Source organism: Furipterus horrens, unplaced genomic scaffold (assembly GCF_987537825.1).
Source record: "Furipterus horrens unplaced genomic scaffold, mFurHor1.1.pri manual_scaffold_4, whole genome shotgun sequence".
Classification (NCBI taxonomy): domain Eukaryota; kingdom Metazoa; phylum Chordata; class Mammalia; order Chiroptera; family Furipteridae; genus Furipterus; species Furipterus horrens.
The window spans coordinates 180995579-181017109 of record NW_028327174.1 but is presented as its reverse complement, the minus strand read 5'-3'; the positions used below and the strand labels follow the sequence as shown (position 1 = coordinate 181017109).

Here is a 21531-nt window from a genome sequence, read left to right as displayed (position 1 = left end):
ACAATCAATAGTAGAGGCTTCAGTGATCTTAAAAATGATATGGTTTGATCTGCTTACTTTAGAGGTGAAGAAACAGACTCATTGATGTCTCAGAGGTGATTAGTTAGTGGCTAAAGGCCCAGTAATCTGGTCTAGAACTTTCTTCCATGTTTACCCCTGCTCCTAGCTAATAACGCCTTTGGAAAGGTCTTTCCCCCTGGCCCCCCATGTGCTATGTTTGTCTGACCAGCAGCTTCTCCATATTTCTTCTTCAGTTGCAAGGCCAGATAATCTTTTTACCAAAACATTGGTTTGCTAACTAATTCACATCTTTCCCTTGTACACACTTGGCCTCTTTGGGAATCCTGTCTCATGGTGAACATTAAGTTGAGTTTGCCTTTCAGGTCCACATGTTGACAAACGTATCAGAATAACCTTTGTCGTGGGATCACAGGCCCTGTAGGTGCCTACAAAAGCAGCTCACCTTTCCTTTGCCTCTGAGCCAGGGTGTGCTTCACCTTCTGACACCCCCACCGTGTTTCACATTGGACTTGGAAAGGAGGGGCTGGCTGGAGTCCAGTGTGTACAGCACTGAGCCAGTGGGCAGTGACCAGAACAAGATAGGCCTTAATGTGTAGGACATTGGCTGGGACTGCTATGTGGGGAAATTTTCTCAGACTTGGCCCAGCCTTTATTTATTTATTTATTTTTTGAGTTGCTTCACTAATTCATATATATATATATATACATATATTTTGGTGTTTGTATCATTTTCCTCAAAAATCAAAATTCACTTTGTTTTCTGGGAATAAAACTATTGTATGTTCACTGTGGAAAATGCAGAATGCTTGGAAAATATAGAAAACACCAAGATCAAACAGTTGACACTTAGTATATCGTTTTTGGTTTTCCCCAAAAGAAAAAATGTTTTAATTATGCTCATGTGTCTGGCTGAAGAGGCTTGGTTTTTGCATCCCTTTCATGGGAAAAAAAAAAGAAAGCCCTCTCCCAGCCTGCCATTTACTAAATACTTCCATTGTGAATGCTGGTGACATGTCTGTAGGTGGAGGAGCTAGGTCACCTGGGGTTCTTCCAGGAGGCAGAAAGAGACACAGAAACTGCCCTGCAGGTCCATCACTTTCTCCAGGGTCCTGGTAGCTGACCTTGACAGCCCAGAACCGACTGCTGATCTTCTAGGTGCTCTCCCCGCCTTGCAGAGAGCAGAGCAGGGACTGTAACATGGGAGGCTGCCTCTCAACTCAGGGTCTGGGTACAGCTATTTCCTCTTTCATCACTGGCCTGCCTTTTGTCTGGGGTAAAAAAAAAAAAAGTAAAAGCATGTGATGTTCCCCCTGCTGATGTGACGGAAACTTTCCAACTGAGCCATATACATTTATTGGCAGCTGTTTCCGTGTGTGCTGCTTGCTTCCTGGTCTGGGGCAAGCGGGGCCATCTGGTCTCTCAACGTAAAACCCTCTAGTCACTTGACCTAACTTGCTGTTTCTGTGGGGCAAATGGGAGAAGAGAAATAAATAAATGCACTTGTTTATCTGTTCAGTGTTTGGAGAGCAAGTGGGTTGTCTTGACCAAAAAGCACAACCCTTGAAGGAAGAGGGAGCTAAGATGTTCTGAGATGCTCCCCTGTGTGTGTAGTTCCATGCAGTTTTCCTGTATGATCCATGTGACAGATATGAGTGAGTCTTATTGTGCCCATTTTATACACGACAGGCTCATAGAAGTTAGACACTGCCCACATTCACCTAGCTAGTTAATGGGCAAAACTGATATTCAGACCTAGGACTGGTGGACTCCAAAGCCCATGTTCTTGCTGCCACAGTGCACTTGTTGTCTGGTGAACGCTGATGGTAACTGGTATAGAACAGAAAGGAGACTTGTCAAAGAAGGAAAATACAGATAAACAGGACCTGACAGCTGAGCAGATCCAGATGAGTCAAAGCTGGCAGGAACTTCCTGTCTGGGTGACAGGGCAGGTGTGCCCGATAATATTGGGAAGGCGGGACAGGGAGCAGCATCTGTTATCCACCCAGCAGCACCTACCAGGTGCCTGGCATTGCTTGATGTTGGGACTCAACAGTGAACACAGTGACGTCCCTGTTCTCCTGGGGTTTGTGTGGGGTGGGAGACAGGTCCGTGTATACTGTGACAGCAGGGATATGTTCAGTGAAGAAAAATAAAGCAGAGGGAGGGAGATGGTGATGAAGTGTTGTTTTAAAGGGGAAATTAGGGACGTCCTCTCTGATAAGGTGGCAGTTGAACCTGGAGGAAAGGACAGTGTGTCATTGGAGAAGGAGGAACACTTCATGCAGGAGGAACCACAGAGACACTTCTGTAGGGCATAGTGGGAATGTATTTAAAGACCAGGAAGGACAGGGTAGCCAGAACAAGGTGAGCAGGTGGGAGGCTGGTTGGAGGTGTGAGGTCAGAGGAGGAGGTGTGAGGTCAGAGGAGGAGGTGAGAGGTCAGAGGAGGAGGTGAGAGGACAGAGAAGGAGGTGCATGCAGGGAAGCCTGATCAGGCTGGGTTTCGGCTAAGTGAGGCAGGAAGCTGGCAGGCAGGGGGTTTAGAGCAGAGGGGCGGGCTTATGATGTGACCGAGAGTGTGAGACTGTTTACGTTCTGGCTGTTAAATTGAGAAGAGATTGTGGCGGGCACACCTTGCAGTGGGCTGAGACGGCAGCCAGTCTGTCGGCCATTTGTTGACACCACAGAAGACTATCCCACCCACCTTCCGATGTGGCCACCTCCCACCATGAGGAGGAGGGCTTCACGGAGGAGGTGTGGAGCATGAGCTGAGGTGCAGAAAAATGAGTAGGCATTTTCCCCTAAGACAGGTACTGGGAAGAGGCAACCGTTTGGAGTAACTTGATCATCTGGGGTGCTTCTGTCCAAAGATGTGCTCGTTTTATGTGAGAAGAGATATATTCCTTTGGTTGGGGCATGGCAGGATGGCAGGGGTGAGGCCGCCTGTGGGAAGAGAAGTGAGTGGCTTCTACTCACTATTATTTAAAAGTCTCCAGGGCTGTTCCACCCACCTGCCAAAGGAAAGGTGGTCTGGCATCTTTCCCTTCCCTGTCGGTAGACCTCAGACAGGCTGCGAAAAGATAAGGAAACACTCACCACCTAACTGTGTTCTCATGGTATGTGTTAGATGCTCCCTCTCTGGAGGGACAAACGTTTGTGGCATCCGACCCACCCCCGAGTGCCTGGTTCCCCTCTGGAGGCCGAAGGCTGTTAGGATGTACAGCATCCAAGCCTGTGCTACCCACCGGGACCAGCAGTCTCTGTGAGGCGGGCACATGGGGTCCGATTCCAGGCCTTCTCTAAGGGGCGGGCAGGGTCCCCCAGCCTCTGCCCTCCACTCTCAGGCTCCGTCTTCCAGGTGGTGAGAACATGCAGTGGCTTTTCAAAGAATGTAGGGATCTGTTAATGATTCACTGTGAAATGTGTGGAAATACGAAGTGCTCTATAAATATTTAATTGTAAGAGCCGTTGGGCCAAGAACTGCACAAGGTGCCGGAGTACATTTGTATGGGAGACAATGCGCTTGTTGAGTGGAAGTCAGAGACGTAGCGCCCGGCTGCCAGCAGCGTCTGACTCATCGCTTGCAGGGCCCCTCTCGTATATCATGTGATTTATTCCTCACCACCACACTCTGTCATCGTCTTGATGACAAGCTGGGCCATAGAGGAGTGACCTGTCTAAGGCTGTAAGCTAATGAGAGACATAGCTGGGATTCAAACTGGGATCTCCCATCTTAGGCTTTTTCCACTGCCCAGCACTTCCCTGAGGTTGCACACGGTAGCTTTTCTCCCAGGGGCAGAGGGTCCCTGTTTCCACACTGAAGTTGGAGGTGTGGCAAAAATGTGTCCGTGATCGAGGGTGCGAGGGGTTCCTGATGTGTGTATATGAACGCATAGCTGTTCAGAGAAAGCATTCTCTCCTGGCAACCAGAACATAATCGGAATAAAATAAAGCCCATCACCAGGGGCTCCATCTGGCATGCGCATGAGCATCTTGCGAAAAGGCAGCTTTGACTGGTAGAGTGACAGACCCGAATCTGCATCTTAAACCTCTCAGGTTTCGCTGGTACCGGTGGCCCCCCGGACCACACCTGGCATGGTCCTGCCAACCCCACCACAAAGCTTCGAGGAGACGTCATACCAGACAGATTCTGGGCTGTGGCCTAGGCGAGGTCGAGAAAATAAGATGTTTCTTTCTCTTCTCTGTCTCCAACCCTTGCCCTGTGCCTTTCCTCTCTCCCCTCCCCTTTTCCTCCTGATCCCTGGCCTCAGCTGTTGAGCATGAGGAGCTGGAGTGACATGCGGCAGGAGGTGATGTTTCTGACCAACGTGAGCAGCTCCAGCTCCTCCACCCAGATCTACCAGGCTGTCTCCCGCATTGTCTGTGGCCACCCTGAGGGCGGGGGCCTGAAGATCAAGTCCCTCAACTGGTATGAGGACAACAACTACAAAGCCCTCTTTGGAGGCAATGGCACCGAGGAGGATGCTGGCACCTTCTATGACAATTCTACAAGTGAGTGTCTGTGCAGACTGAAGCCCTGGCCCCAGCCTGCCTTAAAGGGTGACTCAGTCCGTCCTGTGTCACCGCTTCCCTCGTGCTTACCCTCATCCTCTGGAGCAGCATTGGATGCGCACATGCCTGTTTGCCCTCCGGGCTGAGCTCCTGGAGGCGAGCAACTCTCCCTGCAGAGCTGACTGTCTCCACTTCTTTGAACGGGGCCTGGCACATCTCGGGGACACAGTGTGTTTATCAAATGCATGAATGACAGAAAGCCAATCTCCCAGTGTTCTGGGGGACACTGGAGAGTGGTTCCCAGAGTAAGCAAGGCTCTTCTTCTCCTCCCTCTCCCCCCCTTCAAAGTATGCCTTATAATAAACACTTAACAATGACAGCAATAACAATAACATACAAGTAAACATTTAGGGAACATTTTCTATGCATTCTGTTTGTTGTCTCATCTAATCCTTACAACAACGCTTCAAGGAAGGTTTCATACCCCGCATTTTATAGGCTCAGAGAGGTGAAGTGACTGTTCAAAGCCACACTGTAGCCAATCCATGAGAGCCAGGATTAAGCCCAGGTGCTCCAGGCTCCAGGCTTTTTTCTCCTGTAAACCACATGGCCTCTGAAGTACCTGTTAGTGTTGGCGTGTGTCTGCCCGCCCACTTGGGTGTGGGATCAGCTGTTTGTTTTCGGTTCTTAGCCGCAAGGCGGTGTTAAAGAACCTTGTAACTCCATATCTGCTCCTCACCCCTGGGCAGCTCTGTGGGCATGTGTGTCCTGTGCCTGGTGGCAGTGAGGAGCCGGCGTTACAGTTTCAGACAATGGCATCCTTTTCCTTGAAAACTTGATGCAAGCGAGCGTTTCTCCATTTCCGACCGCAGGTGTGTCTTTCAGACATGGAGTGAGGCAGCTTTTTGTGCATTACTGTAACTCAAGAACCTTTTTATTTTTCTCTGGAGTAAAGCACTCCAGACATCGCAGGTGGCTTTGCAGGCCTGGAGGGGGTGGCATTACAGGCAGTTTTCTGAAATGCCATCCCCTCCACACCCTTGCTTTGCAAGGCAACCCAAGGGAACCTTTTTTAAAAATTATATTGTGTTTGCAGCGTATAGAGGATACTTGGTGTCTGTAAGAACTCAGAATGAAAGTTTTTTAAAAATCTGGAATCCTTCTGGAAAATTAAACCCCAATGTCTCTTATGACTTTGGATTTCTCACTTTAGGATTTTTATTACATTTATTACATATACTTGTGATGACACTTATTAAATAAAGGGAATTATTTGGTTTTTGCCTGAAAACTAAGGTCTGAGTGTAGTCCACTATTTTCAATGAAAAAGTGATGAGGCCTGGCATAAGAGTATGAATCTAGAGACACGCAAGTTTGTGCGTAGTAAAAATGTTTTCTACACCGCCTCAGTTGTGAGTTTTCCATCATTAGTGCTATAGTAAGCTCTGATTATTTAGCAAGCATTGCTCTAAGAGCTCTACAGATAATATCTCAGTTAATCCTCCTCACATCTCCGCCAAGGAGATGTTATTAACTTTACTTTTATTGGGAAGCAAACTGAGGCTCAGATTGATGAAGTTATTTATTATATAGCTATCAAGTGGTAGAGCTGGGATTTGAACCTAGGACCATCTCGCTGGCTCCAAAAGCCCTGTTAGTTCCCACAAGCATATGACCATGCATGTGAATATTTGCCTTTCCTCTTCATAGCTCCTTATTGCAATGAGTTGATGAAGAGTTTGGAGTCCAGTCCTCTTTCCCGCATCATATGGAAAGCTCTCAAGCCTCTGCTTGTTGGGAAGATCCTGTATACACCTGACACTCCAGCCACGAGGCAGGTTATGGCTGAGGTAAGCTGCCAGGCCCAGGAGTTCCCCTCCAGGATCCTGCTAGAATTATAGGCAAAAACGTAAAGGCAGTTCCAGATGGAGTATACTGAGCAAGCTCCTGGCTTCTCTGGGATTTCCAGAGTGAGGGCCTCAAGTCCCATCCAGGCCGGAGCTGACAGTTGAGGTCCGGCTCTCCAGCCTTGGGTATTTGAATCGGAGCTGCGGGCAGGCACTTCTTGGGGATGGGAGGTCTGGCAAAGGGCTGCTGTGATGGAGCAGTTGCCTTTCTCATGTCTCTGCCTCTCCTTTTTTCCTGCTCGCCATGGCTCCCCTCCTGGCTCCAGGTGAATAAGACCTTTCAGGAACTGGCCGTATTTCATGATATAAAAGGCATGTGGGATGAACTCAGCCCCAAGATCTGGACCTTCATGGAGAGCAGCCCAGAAATGGACCTTGTCCGGGTGAGTGTCCTGATGAGTATGTGCCTACTTGATGCCAGAGAGGTGGGTTTCTGGTCACGTTCCCAGAAGTGACTGACGTGAGAATTCCTTATGTTTAACCAGAATAAACATAACAGAGCAGAGCTCAAGCCACAGGTTGTCCCCTTTGTAGAGCTAGAGGTGACGGTGCACAGACAACACTGTTTTCATGCACATCAGCATCAATGCATCTGGTGATCAAAAGTCAGTTTTCTAAGAAACTGAGTGAGGGCTGGTATTTGGAGCAAGAGTTTGGTGATTGCAGGGCCCTGACTATTTTCCTTTCCGGCTCTAGAGCCAACCACAGCATCTTGTTTAGCCTTCCTATGTCTTGGTAGAACTTGGACAGAGGTGTGGGAGCAAAGAGCTCATCTGACCCATAGACTGGTGTGAGATCCTCTGAAGTCACTGCATGAGCACGGAGCCACTATTACCACATGGGTGGGAATTGTGTGCACTTACTGCTTCCAGATCACTTGACAGGGATTAGTGCTCTAGAGACAGTTGGATTCAAAAGCCAAGGAGTCTGAGCGAGAACAGAACGTCTCCTTTGCTTGAGCTTGAGTGCCATTTAATCACATCATCCCTGCTTTAGGCTGAGTCAGAGAATCATTAGACTGTTTCCTATCTCCGTGGTGAAGGAGGCCAGGTCCTCTTGTTTCTGCTGCCATTAAGAAGCAGGAATGGATTTGGTCAGGTTTCTTGTCTTTGACACCTCATTCATCAGAGGGGCAGCTGGGTTTTAGAGGCAATTCCTATCTGGAAGGTACTCTCTCAGGCTTAAGACTGTCCCCTGATACCCTGGGAGGGGTGATCCCCAGGGGACCTTCTTCTAATGGGAAAGCTGGAGTCATCTTTGTTGTGGGACTCTTAAAATCAGGGCTTTTAAAAACCAAAGGGCTTTCGTGAGAAGAACATGAGCAATAATTTTATGGGTTTACTGAATAATTCCTTACTAATATTAAGAACAACTCATGCCCTTCAAGTATGGGTCTCTGTTTGGCTCCTGTCTCTTCTCTATCGAAGGATTCATGTGATCCAGCCATGGACAGCGACCTAGACCTAGGTGTGATCTCAGGCCTCTTCCTGGTCCTCCCCTTGCAATCGACGTCTCTCGCTGTTGAACTTCTGTCCTTCTGAGTCTCAGAGGGTTCCATGAGTCTGAAGGGCTTCCATGAGGTTGAGTTGGTAGGCAGATCGATGCTTTCCCTACTCTGAAGTGGAAAGTTTGGATTGGATGTTCCAGCCACTCCTAGGCTCCCAGTTCTGTGGGACAAAGCCTCATCAATGTGGCTGTAGCATGCATCAGGAATCCTGCTGGGAGAACCCAGGATGTGCAATAGGAAATGTCTGAGCTGTGGCTGGGGAGAAAGGCATGGTGTGTAGTTTTCTTAGGACCTTTACTTGAAGCTCTAGGGGACCTTGAAGGGGTTATAAGCAAGGGCAGAGGCAGATAACATTACTCTGACAAGTGGATTCAAGATGGGGCAGATGGGAAGCAGAGGCCAGGATGGAGGCCATCCCAGTGGATGGCCAAGGCATTGGCAGGAGGTGAGGCATGATGACTGCTTGATTGTGGAGGGGAGCAAGAGGGGGAGGCTTTAGGATGAGTTTTGATTTCTAGCTGGTGGGTGGTGGGGATGTCCAATAGGCTGATAGATATTGGGGCCTGGAGAGCAGGGGGTGGTTAGGCTGGGGATGCTGACTAGGGGCTTAGCAGCCTGTGGGTAGAAATTAAAGGAGGCTTCTCCAACTTCCCTTTCTCTTGTTAAGGAATGTTTATTTCACACCACAAGCTTGGGATTCTCAGTACGTGCTCTGTACCCCCTGTAGCCTGGTATCTGTGTGCATGGCACCTGAGGCCACGCCTGAGGTTTCTGCTTGTATTGTGGTATCTCTCTCTCTATCTCCCCCACTCTCTCCCTTCTTTTAACTTTATTGAGGAGTAATCAACACATAAAAATTGTATATATTTAAGGCGAACGACTTGATGTTTTGATATACATATACATTGTAAACTGATAACCACAATTGTTAACATATGCATCCTTTCACATAGTTACTGCTTAGCAAATTTCAAGCAGAGCATGTGGTATTGTTAGTATAGTCACCATACTGTACCTTGGATCTCAGATTGCATAACGGAAACTTTGCACCCTTTGACCGCCCCTACTCCCCTATCCCCAAACCCTGGCAATTACCGTTCTACTCTGTGATAGTGCTTATCTTTCTCTTGTCTGTGGTTCTGTCTATACCTGTTGCATCATCTCACAGACTCGAAATCATTTCTCTCTTGCATCATGGAATCCCCTGAAACTAAATGGTTCTGGTTTCTAGCTGCTCTCTGCCTTTTTCATCTCAAGGCCAAGCTTTCTTCCTAGCTACCATCCCTAAGGGTGAAATGAGGTCTTCTGGTCCCCTCAAGTACCCTAGAATGGCCATGTGATCAGGGATTTCACTGGGCTCATCTCTTTGTTTCCTTGGCCATATGACTGAAAAGCCACATGGGACAGGGTCATGTCTTACCCCAAACACCATGTGTCTTCACTCAACTCTTATTCACTTACAGTCTCCAAATAAAGTAATTCCAGAATTCCTAACCCAAACCCCCGTGAACTTTTGTGAGGTATAGTTTTCTATCTGTTTACGCTAGCAAAAATACTTATCTTACTGTTGACATTATAAATTGTTTTTCCCTATTGGAAAGCAATTTGGGATGAAAATTGCAAGAACCAGAAAATAGGTGCTATCCTATTTACCTCCATTCCATACACCCTCAGGGATGTAGCCTACAGAAATAATTTTAAAATAAATCACTGTAGGACAGAAAATGTTATTACTATAATAATTGTTATTGTGAGAAATTAGAAATAGGCTAAATGCTTAGCAGTATGAGAATAGTCAAGTGAAATTATAGTATATATAATCTATGAAATCATTGTGCTTCCATTAAAATAATAAATATGAAGTCACATGGGGAAAGAAGCCTGTGCTAGTGGAAATGATACTGATTTAAAAAGCAGCCATGTTTGGCCCTTTAGAGATTCCGTTTCAGCAGAGCCAGGATTTCATCGGCCCCTGCGAAGCTGCGAGAGGAGCTGCAGCTGCTGCTCCTTCTCCATGAGCTGAGCCATTGTTTTGCGCTCTGCGCCTGCTGGTTGAGCACCAGATTGGCTTGTCCTTTTTTTCCATGTTGACTCACATGGGAGCCAACCAGCTAGGGAATAAGGAATGGAAGACCGACCTTTTTTGCATCATGACCTATGTGTCCTGCAGTTGGGAAAGATCATGTTTTACTTGATTTAATAACAACATTGTTTTCCTAAACTAAACAGCAAAAGTGGGTCTGTCTTCATTCAGTCTAGGGATCAGGGTCTCTGCGAGGAGTCATCAGATGGGTTCCAAAGAGGGGAAGGAAATACAATGCAGTGGGAAGGTGCAGTAGAATCAGAGACCCCATGGTTCATATTCTAGCTTTGCTACTTATTAGCTGTGCAGCCTTATGTTAGGGAGTTGACCTCTCTGAGCGTTTGTGTTCCCGTCTTTAAAATGGGAACTATTAAAGATGCTTTCCTCATGGAGTTGTGTGAGGTAAAGCATAGAAATAATTCAGTATAGTAATTGTGCAGAGTAAGTATGAGTACTGTTGTTACTGTAGATAATACAGTTAAGCTAGCTTGATTGATACAGTGGAAAACATGGGGACTCTGGGTCAACTGGTCTGACTTTGAGTCTCAGGTCCATGGCTATTAGCATTATGGCTCAGCCTTGGTTAAATTCGTATTCATTTATTTTCAACGCCAATATTCTTATCTTTAAAATGGGGATACTTTTACTTCACTGCCTTCTGTGAAGATAAAAATAAAAAGGAGACAACATTTTGAAAGTCATAGTTGGTGTTTACTACTTGTGATTTCTCATTGAAATGGCAGACACTCTTGAATGCCAGAGGCTATGACCACTTCTGGGAACAGCGATTGGCTGGCTTAAATTGGACAGCCAAAGATATTGTGGCATTTCTGGCCAAGTACCCAGAGGATGTGCAATCAGCGAATGGCTCTGTGTACACCTGGAGAGAGGCCTTCAATGAGACCAGCCGGGCCGTCCAGACCATATCTCGCTTCATGGAGGTGAGGATCTGTTCTATGGATCATTTAAAAAAGGCTATGGTTTCTATTTTTTTTTTTCCCTACCCCCTCTGAGATGGTGCAATAAGTCAGATTAGAAGAATGTTTAGAAATAATGTACAGACTTATTTACAGTAGCATTCCTCAAACCTAACACAGGACTTGGTGTACAAAAGGCACTCAGTAAATGTCAGTTGAATGGTCAAATGAGTAAATAAACAAACCTAACCCAAGCATTATTCTGTCTGACTCCAGAGTGTTTCTATCCATTGTCTTCTGGGTTTTCTTATGTTTCCATATTTTAGTACCTAAGGGCAACAAAGCAGTCCCTTAAGGCATTGTTTATGAAACTTATCTACAACCTAATCAGACACACTACATTTATAAAACATTACTCTTAAAAATTATGTCACTTAATAGGGACAAATAAAAGGTTTTTTCCCCTCTATTTATTTGGTTAGTTGTTAATGACTCAAAATTGCTAAGAAAACAAAGAGGAAAAGGAGACATGATCATTGTTTGAACCTCTTTTCTGCCACAGAAGTCAGTATAAATAACTTATCTCTAAATTTCAGTTAAAAAATATGAACTGTTTTTGGTTGAATATTGGAAAATGACTTTTGGGAAGATTTGTAGAGTGAGGATAAAAATGACACACAAGTTAGCCCTTCCCTCTTAGGGTAGGGTCTGCCTCGGTCACTGCTGCTTTGTCTGGTCCCCAGAGTTCTCATGGTGGCTGTTCTTCCTTCAGTGTGTCAACCTGAACAAGGTGGAGCCAATAGCAACAGAAGTCTGGCTCATCAACAAATCCATGGAGCTGCTGGACGAGCGGAAGTTCTGGGCTGGGATTGTGTTCCCCGGAGTCACCCCCGGCAGCACTGAGCTGCCCCACCATGTCAAGTACAAGATCCGAATGGACATTGACAATGTGGAGAGGACAAATAAGATCAAAGACGGGTAAGTTGAGTCCCATCACCCCACCAGCCATGGGGCAAGGGGGGTGTCAAGCACAGCTAAGGTGACTCATTTGGTAGAAACTCAAATTAGTGGCATGATTTTTGTGAAATGGCCAAAGTTATTTCAAAGGTCATAAAATATCATTATCTTTTTATAAAAATATTATTATCTTTGATTTAGCATGCTCACTTAAGGGGCTTAATCCCAAGGAATTAAATCAACAGGAAAAAAATAAGAAAAAGAGTTTGAGTTCCCTATGTTAACAATTTTACAAAAAGGGGCAAACAATCGATAGGAAAGGGAGTGGTTAGGCAAATTTTGGTATGTCTACTTGATGCGATATTAGGTAATCAATGGAGGGGAAGAAACCAAACTAATAAGTGATATGCTTTTTCTGACATCTATTTAAAAATATATGTACATACCAACTTAATACCAGAAGGTAAGCTACAAAAATAAACAGTGGCTCGGGAGTGGTGGTGGATTGTGGGTGACTGGATTTTTTTTATTGTGTGGTTCTAAGAGACGTTTGGTCACCTGTGGTTTGCTTTTAGATACTGGGATCCTGGTCCTCGGGCTGACCCCTTTGAGGACATGCGGTACGTCTGGGGTGGCTTCGCCTACCTGCAGGATGTGGTGGAGCAGGCCATCATCAGGGTGCTGACGGGCACCGAGAAAAAAACTGGTGTCTACATGCAGCAGATGCCCTACCCCTGTTACGTCGATGACATGTAAGTCACCAGTAAGCCACCGTCTTTATTTAGCTGACTAACACGTTACCCAGATGGAGCACAGACACACACACACAGACACACAGACACACACACACACACAGACACACAGACACACACACACACACACACACACACACACCCCCAAGGGAGGAGACAGAATGCTTTGATCTTATTTACTTTACACGGGTGTTGATACCAGTCAAAAATTGTTTTTGAAATTCTGTGAAGATTTCAGGAAATAAGATGCCAGATGTGGGCGGTTGACAGTTTGGCCCACATCAGAGACACATACCCATGCACACACTGGTAATCAGAACTTTATTTGTTTTTTACACTCTTTCGGTCAACATTTCCCATTCTGTGCCCTGACAAACACGCAAGCGCAGGCACAAACACACGCATCCCCCAAACACAGAGACAGCGTTCTAGACCTATAAAAGCTGACTGCATGTAAATTTGTCTGCCTCCTCTATGTAAATGGTAAATCACATTTTGAAACAATCTAAATAAAACTGAACAAGGCCTTTTTTGTCTTAGACTTCTAAGATAATCTTTTAGTGCTTGGTACATGCTGCCAAATTCTTGTGCGAGATGTGTCTTTGGATCTAATGGTTTCTAGGAAGAGAGAATGAGGAGAGGTGTAATTATTGCAGACATCTGAAATACATAATGTTTCCTCCAAATGGGAAATTCTTTATTCTCTAGTGTGTGTGTGTGTAGAGACTGGAGTACGGAAGGAGCAGGGTTTCTCTCCTTGTGTTTGCTCTCTGCTTTGCATTCAATAGTCTATGTCTTTGTATGGCTCATTCTGGCTTTTCCACATCACTCAGAATTATCTTGATTTTTATTTTCAGAAAGTTTAGCCAGAGCTTTCCAAAGGAAGACTTTTCCAAAGGTCCCCTAAGCCCAGACTTACTCTAGAAAGGATGGCTTAAGATGAGGATGTGGTGGGAGCTCAGAGGCATTTAGAGCCATTGCTGTTGTCACACAGCAGTAAGTGCAGAAGTGGTCGCGCGGGGAACCTGAGCCTTGAGTTTCAGGATCCAGACTCCGTGTCCCATTTACTTCACTGCATTTCCTGTTCAGTGTGGAAATATTCCTGACAAGAGCTGCCTGATATGTATTTGTCATCGTGGTTATGCAAGGCAGCTTAGTAATGAGATGAGATGACCTTGGAGATGGTGAACTTTATCATGTGAGAATGAATTGGTTTTTTTTTTTTTTAAACTATTTTTTAAATAATTTATTTGTTTAATTATTTTATTTTTAGAGAGAGGGGAAAGGAGAAAGAGAGGGAGAGAAACATCTCTGTGTGGTTGCCTCTCACTCACGCCCCCAACTGGGGACCTGACGTGCAACCTAGTCATGTGCCCTGACTGGGAATCGAACCAGCGACACTTGACTCGCAGGCCGAGGCTCAATCCACTGAGCCACAGCAGCCAGGGCTGAGTTGTTTTTTTTTAGTTTTTCTGTTTTAGCACTTTAAAATCACCTGCATTTAGCTTAAGTGACATCCTATAGTTACCTAGTTACTAAAGTAGGCCCCCAAAGAAGCCGATTTTGGCGATACTTTGTTAGTCTAATTTTTATCAGTACAGTGCACCGCTCATGCAGTGTTTGATAAAATAACCTGCACGTTTCAGAATCCAGAGGGCCTGCCATCTTTGGCTCAGTTGCGGTGCTTTCTCTTGCATGCATGCCTGGAGGCGCTGGCTCATGAGTCTGGCTCACACTTGTCTTTAACTCTTCCCCCTTCCCTTCCTTGGGGCCTCTAGCTTCCTGCGGGTGATGAGCCGGTCCATGCCTCTCTTCATGACACTGGCCTGGATTTACTCTGTGGCTGTGATCATCAAGGGCATCGTGTACGAGAAGGAGGCGCGGCTGAAGGAGACCATGCGCATCATGGGTCTGGACAATGGCATCCTCTGGTTCAGCTGGTTCCTCAGTAGCCTCATCCCTCTGCTTGTGAGCGCCGCCCTGCTGGTGGTCATCCTGAAAGTAAGGCTTCCTCCTTGGCTCCTCCCTGGTGGGACCTCCTGAACAGCCCATCATGGACTATATGAGAAGAAGAAAAGCCAATATTCTTCGGGAGGGAAGGGGTCCGACATACCATCTGCTGCAATGCCCTCATTTTATAGTTGGGAAAATTGAGACCCAGAGAGGGGCAGTGACTTCCCCAAGGTCAGCTAACCAAGAGTAAAACCCGGGGTGCTTGCTTTCCAGGTTAGCACACATTTAAGTGTGCCGTGCAATCTGCTTGGCAGAGGTTCATGGTAGCATCTGAGAGCTATTTATTGCCTTATTCATATTGGGTGGTGATTCTTCTGCAATATCTAGAAACTATAATCAGAAGGATGCATATTGTTGCAGGTTAGGTTTTCTGGAAGCAGAGGCTGAAACAGAGTTTGGCGTATGAATCTTTATTAGGGGTCAATGTCTCTAGAAGGGATGGAGGGGATGCAAGATTGAGCAGAGGGAGTTGAACTGCAGTGGAGGGTCCACCCCCTTGCTCTTAGGAGCATATACAGCTTGTCAGAATTGTCCCTCATGGAGCTGAAATGTCCAGCTCTTTAGGTTCTTCCAAGGCTTCCTGCCTTGACATCCCATGCCCCTGGCCCCTCAGTCAGCCACTGAAAGTGTCTCTGCAGCAGTGATAAACCCAGGGGAGTTGACACGTGGAGGCTGGGACAAGTCCCCCCATAAGGGGACTGTGGGCACAGTTCTGTGTCCGACACCACATATGTTAATAGTTTATATGCCAATTTTCTTTCTCCACAATCATTTCATTTAAGGATGCATAAGATGAAGAGGGGGTAGTGCAGGCCCTGGCTGGTGTGGTTTGGTTGGTTGGGTGTCGTCTGCGAGCCAAAAGGTTGCCGATTCAATTCCGGATCAGGGCACATGAATAAGTTGTGGGTTTGGTCCCCTGTCAGGGTGCATCCAAGAAGCATCTGATTGATGTTTCTCTCTCACATCGATAATTCTCTCCCTCTCCTTTTCCTTTTCTTCCCCTCTCTCTAGAATCAATAAAAGAAAAAAATTAAAGAAGGGGTAGTGCAATGGCATAGGAACTAACATTTAATTTAATACTAGTTACTGTTGACTGCAAATGAGCACTAACTGGTTGCCAAGCCCTGTTTAAAGCACATCGCATGTACTGTCTTAGTATTTCCTCACTGAATAACCCATTTAACGTACAAGGAGATGAGGCAGGGAGGGTCACGGACTTCACTGAGGTCATCCTACAGTTCGGCAGAGCAGTTCTCGCTCAAGTCAAACCTTCTCTCGTGCTCTGATATCTGACTGCAAGGGCTGGAGCTCTGTGGCAGGGTCGTGGTCCTGTGGCAGGTGCTTGGGAGCTGCTCTGGGACAACTGCGTGCTGGCAGAGCCTGCTCAAATATACCCCGTTGCTAGAGAGAAACTTCAAAGTCCACAAGAGTTTAGCTGATTGTGGGAATGCAGAATCCATGATGGGTTATCAAGGGGGATATTAAGATCTCCTTGGCTTTTGGAAGGAGAAGTCGTGTGGGTTGCTGTCTCCCCCAACTCTTTCTTGGCGCCAAGAATCATAGTTCTTATAAAAGAGGAAACCAGGTAATATTTCTTTGAGAAACAAAGAACAAAATTGTTGAGATGAACCTTGATGCATATCAACCCTGGACTCTGCTCTGGTCCTGACTTTACTACTGTTTTGCTGTGTGGTCTTAGTCTAGTCATTTCCCTTCTCGAGCCTTCAGTTTCCTCCTCAGAGAGATGAATAGCATTGCTCCTCGATGCCATTTTTAAGATGAGTAGGAATAAGCCCTGCTTCTTCTCATAGGTCATGTGAGGATGTGCTCACTTGTCAAAGCGGCACATTTATTAGGTTTCTTCCTTCCCAGTTTGGAAACCTGCTGCCCTACAGCGACCCCAGCGTGGTGTTTGTCTTTCTGTCCATGTTTGCCGTGGTGACCATCCTGCAGTGCTTCCTGATCAGCACGCTCTTCTCCAGAGCCAACCTGGCAGCAGCCTGTGGGGGCATCATCTACTTTACGCTGTACCTGCCCTATGTCCTGTGCGTGGCGTGGCAAGACTACGTGGGCTTCACGCTCAAGATCTTCGCGGTGAGTGACTCTGGCCTTCTGCAGTAGCTGCTGTCACAGCCACCCCTGGTGTTTCACCTCTGTATTATAGTCCACGCTGAGACAAGAGGATGGGAGTCACTTTCCCACGATGCGTGAACGTCAGTGCTATATCGTACGCTTCTTCACGTCGGGGGTTATGCCTCGTTAAATTGTTTATCTTGAATCCTCTCAGTGAATGCTGGTCGAATTGAATCGGATGGAATTTTTTAAAGCTGGATGGTCCCCTAAATCCATCTGGAGACGTATGGCATTGGGGACCCCCTTTTGACAGTAGATGCCATCTCCACCTTTTCTCTCCACCTTTGTTGACCATGTTCAGCTCACCATAAGGCACAGCTACAAAAAAAACCTGAAAGCTCTTGGGGTCACAGCTGGTTCCTTCTTGACTCTTGTCTTCCTTGTGTCCCGTATGGGGTTTCGCTTGAGTAATGTTTTCTGAAATGAAAGAGTGAGGAGCAGGTGCCCCATCTCCCCAGCGGCCACTGACTTCAACACTTCCTGCCCCTTGTGCAATCCTGTACAAATAAGGGCCAGCTGCCAGCTGTCCCCTGGGTCACTTGTAAGAGCCACATGTGCCTCAGTCTGGGCCCCTTAAATATCAGCAGCCCCCGGCAGGCTCCTCTGACATGAGGCATCACTAGGCATGCAGGACCTTGATGGATGTATGAGTGTGTGTGACGTGCAGCATTGTTGAGCCCTTCGGGGCATGTGTGGAAACAAAAAATTCTTAAAATTTTGTACTTCATCTTACATACGTTTCTGAAATGCGTATGCGTAATGAGTGGTTATAAATAGAATCATTTCATATACTGCCATGGAGCCCACTCCCCTAAAGGGACTCCGTAGGTGAATGCTTCCATGTCTTGTAATTGACCCACTTTGCACGTTCAAATTTCTCCAGGTGAAATTGACATTAGAAGTATTAGAAAAATGAAACAGGAGGTGGATGGGTGACTTTTGCCTCTTTCTCTCAGAGCCTGCTGTCCCCTGTGGCTTTTGGGTTTGGCTGCGAGTACTTCGCCCTTTTCGAGGAGCAGGGAATCGGGGTGCAGTGGGACAACCTCTTCGAGAGCCCTGTGGAGGGAGATGGCTTCAACCTCACCACCTCGGTCTCTATGATGCTGTTTGACACCTTACTCTACGGGGTGATGACGTGGTACATCGAGGCTGTCTTCCCAGGTACACTGAGCTCCCACATTGCTTTAGCCACCTGCTAGGGAAATAGGAGTTTTAGTGGAAGAGCCCTTTCCCTGCAGTTTCTGCAGGGCCTGGAGCTCTCTGGAAAGTGGCTAGGACTTTAGGTCTACGGCAAACACACAGACCAAGGAGAAGCAGCTGGTGCTAAAAGTACAACTCTCACTACTGCTAGAGCTCATTTCTTGAGCACTGTGTGCCAGGCACTGTATACAGTGTTTGTATACTTGGGTTCATTGAAAATCCTCCTAAGCCTACTCTGAAGGAGTTACTACTGTAACCAGTGTTTGCAAATGAGAGAACTATGACTCAAAGAAGTTAAGTTATTGCCTGTGGCCACACAGCTGCTAAGTGTTCGTGCTTGGAGGTGATGCTGGGTTATACTGGGTGGGCTCGTCCAGGAGGTGCCTTCCAGTGCTGACCCAGTGGAGGTCCTGGTGGAGGTTCTGTTTCTGCAGCACAGCTTGTGAATAATACAGATATTGGTTCTAAGCCCTGGCTTGCAGTTTAATTGAATTAGTATTCATATAAATTTATTTGATTCCTGTCCTTAATAAATCTCCTTGACCAAGACCTGCCTTGGAGGCATTTTCATGTAAGATCAAATTCTGAGAGATGAAGGTTTAACTCTGGTTCACCTTCTAATTTTCCTCTCAGGGGGCGGGGAGTATGTGAAATATTTATGTACCCCGACCTGAACATCCTGTATAGGATATGCCGTCTTGTATTATACAGATCTGGACTCAAATTCTGAATCCTCCGCTTACTGGCTGAGTGATCTTGGGTCAAGTGTTTATCCCCCAGTTCCCTCATCTCTAGAATGGGGACAATAGCTGCTTCATAGGGTTGTTGGGAGCTTCAGAGACGTGCAGAACTTATGTCATATATGGTAGGTCTCACCAAATGTTAGCTCCCTCTTCCCCCACTTCTAGTCCAGTCTGTCCCGTCTCCAAAGACAGAGAGAGTGGGTCTGGCTGGGGTATCTTGGGAATGCTGGAATGTGGACAAGCTTGATTTAAACCTGTACTTTGCTTTCAGGCCAGTATGGAATTCCCAGGCCCTGGTATTTCCCTTGCACCAAGTCCTACTGGTTAGGTGAGGAGAGGGATGCGAAGAGCCATCCTGGTTCCAGCCAGAAGGGAGTATCTGAAAGTAAGTGCTGCTGTCCCCACTGAGTGTTGGGGGCAAGAGTCTAAAGCCACTCCAGGGGCAGAGAAACTGCATGCAATGTCCCTTTGCACGTTCTCCCATGCTGTTTGTGTGTAGTGCTGTTGACTTATCAGGGAGTCACCGTCTGAGTCCCTGAGGGACGTTGTCTTTGTTTTCTTGGAATCTTGAAAAGTGACTCTAGAGCTCCCCCGTCCGGCTCCACCGCCCACTTTTCATGCTATCCTAATAGCTAGAAGGAAGAGATAAAGAAAACTATGACTGTGGAGCCGTAACCTCACTGCCTGCCTTGTCACGGTCATAGAGGTGGGAACCCATGTAGGCTGCCCCCAGGTGGCTGCCACCGAGCTCAGCTTGTGCTTCTTAATGTTCTCACCCTTCATTGCCCAGAGCCCTAACCCCTCCCAGTCACCAGTGGGAAAGTGTGACTTTCCTTAGTGTGGTCTTCTTACCTGACCTCCTCCCTCCATTTGGCTTCTGCATCGGCCACCAAAACTGCTCACAGCTGCTGGAACGCGTCTCGTTCTTCCACGCCTCCCGGCCTTGCGTGTCGTTTTCTCTCACAGGAGAGGGTTCCCAAGCTTGCCTGCCTTTTAAACTCCTCCTTGCTCCTCAAATCCCTTCCCCCGAGTAGCCCTCCTAGCTTCCCAGTCAGTCATTTCCTTCTCTGAAAGTCCATAGAGTTAAAAAACACCCCCAAACCCTTTTATTTTAAACTAATTCTAGACTCACAGGAAGTTGCAAAAAACTTGTACCTTTCACCCAGTTTCCTCCAATAGTGACACCTAACATAACTACAGTATAAGTCTCAAATCCATGACATTGGTGCACTTCACAGACCTTCAGATTTCACCAGTATTACTGTACACAAGCATTTGTGTGTATGCGTGTCTGTTTAGTTCTGTGCAGTTTCATCACATGTATAGATTCATGCCATCACTGGCTCAGAGACAATGCAGAACTGTTTCATCCCCACAAACTCCCTCGCGCTGCCGGCTCCTAGCCACAGCCTCGGCCACCTCCCCCATTCCCCGACACCTGTCAATCAAGCATCTGTTCTCCTCTTCTATAATGTTATTACTTCCATAATGTTATGTAAATGGAACCATACAATATTACTTCTTTGAGATTGGATTTTTACTCAGCATAATTCCCTTGAGATCCATCCACATTGAGATGTGTATAAACACATCTCATTCTTTTTCATTGCTGGGTAGTACTCCACAGGATGGCTGTGTACCACAAGTTCCGTGCCACTTTAAATGTGTTTTTTTGAACAGTTTTTAGCATCTTATATTTTAATTGTTTGTCAAGTCTTCCCTGCCCGCCCAGTTGAATCCTCCAGTATCATTGTATTCTCATCCCCAGCACCAGTGCCCAAGCAGGCCCTAAATAAATACAGGTGGGGCAAAAGCAGGTGTACAGTTTGAGTGTGCGAAACAGAGTTTATTCTTATATTATTATTAACTTATTAATTCGTGTATTATTTATTAATATTAACTGACTTTTGCCCACGCCTGTATTTCTAGCCTGCCTTCCTTCCTGAGGAACCTGAAGTAGCCGTGGAGAGAGGACAGTCCTAAAAGTACACACACTTCTGCTGTGTCTTCACCTGCCTCTGTTCATTGCCTTCTGTGGGGTCATTGCTATTTTCTCTCTTCTCGCAGTCTGCATGGAGGAGGAGCCCACCCACCTGAAACTGGGTGTGTCCATTCAGAACCTGATGAAGGTTTACCGAGATGGCATGAAGGTGGCTGTCGATGGCCTGACCCTGAACTTCTACGAGGGCCAGATCACCTCCTTCCTGGGCCACAACGGAGCCGGGAAGACCACCACCATGTACGAAGAGGGTGTGGCTCTCTCTGAATCAGCCTCAGGAAGGGTCTTTAGTACAGTTAGAAATTCATACCTAAGAACATGGTGTTGGTTGCTGGGGCAAGGGCGGAACACGTGAGGAGTTGATGACTGTAAAAATATTATCTAATCATGACAGTGCTTTCCAAAGGCTTTCTTCTGCTGTACATTATTAATTCCACCTAAAGCAGTCTGGGGGTGGTTTCTTTTTGTGACTGTTCCCATTCAGTTCTCTGAATTCAGGAGTGTTCCCAGAACCTGAAGCTGTGGCAGCTTTGGGAAAGGTTCTTCTTTGGAGCTGATTTGCTCAGAACTGTGAGGCAAAGATGTGGGAAGAAAGGCTACACGTGTTGGAGGGAGGTAGTAGTCTTAAGGAACTCTGCCTCTAAGCAGATGGGAGAAACAGCTGGGCAGCTGGTGATATGATTGTCTTCCCTGGGACCTACAAGGACCTTATTGTGGGCAGCTTCAGAAGGGCGCATGGGCCATACAAACACCAGAATTAGCTTCAGTGGCTTTCAGTGTGGTCCCTC

The 21531-nt window shown here is 46.6% G+C and overlaps 1 protein-coding gene across 1 annotated transcript in view; it reads left to right on the top strand.

Moving 5' to 3' along the window:
• ABCA1 (ATP binding cassette subfamily A member 1) overlaps positions 1-21531 on the top strand; it is a 122345-nt gene that overhangs the window by 65069 nt on the left and 35745 nt on the right. The window contains exons 9-19 of the mRNA XM_090274517.1: positions 4292-4532; positions 6243-6382; positions 6706-6822; positions 10773-10970; positions 11719-11924; positions 12479-12655; positions 14434-14656; positions 16541-16762; positions 17758-17962; positions 19016-19129; positions 20812-20983. Of these exons, the coding sequence (XP_090130643.1) occupies positions 4292-4532; positions 6243-6382; positions 6706-6822; positions 10773-10970; positions 11719-11924; positions 12479-12655; positions 14434-14656; positions 16541-16762; positions 17758-17962; positions 19016-19129; positions 20812-20983 (2015 nt within the window). The remainder of the gene's footprint in view (positions 1-4291; positions 4533-6242; positions 6383-6705; positions 6823-10772; positions 10971-11718; positions 11925-12478; positions 12656-14433; positions 14657-16540; positions 16763-17757; positions 17963-19015; positions 19130-20811; positions 20984-21531) is intronic.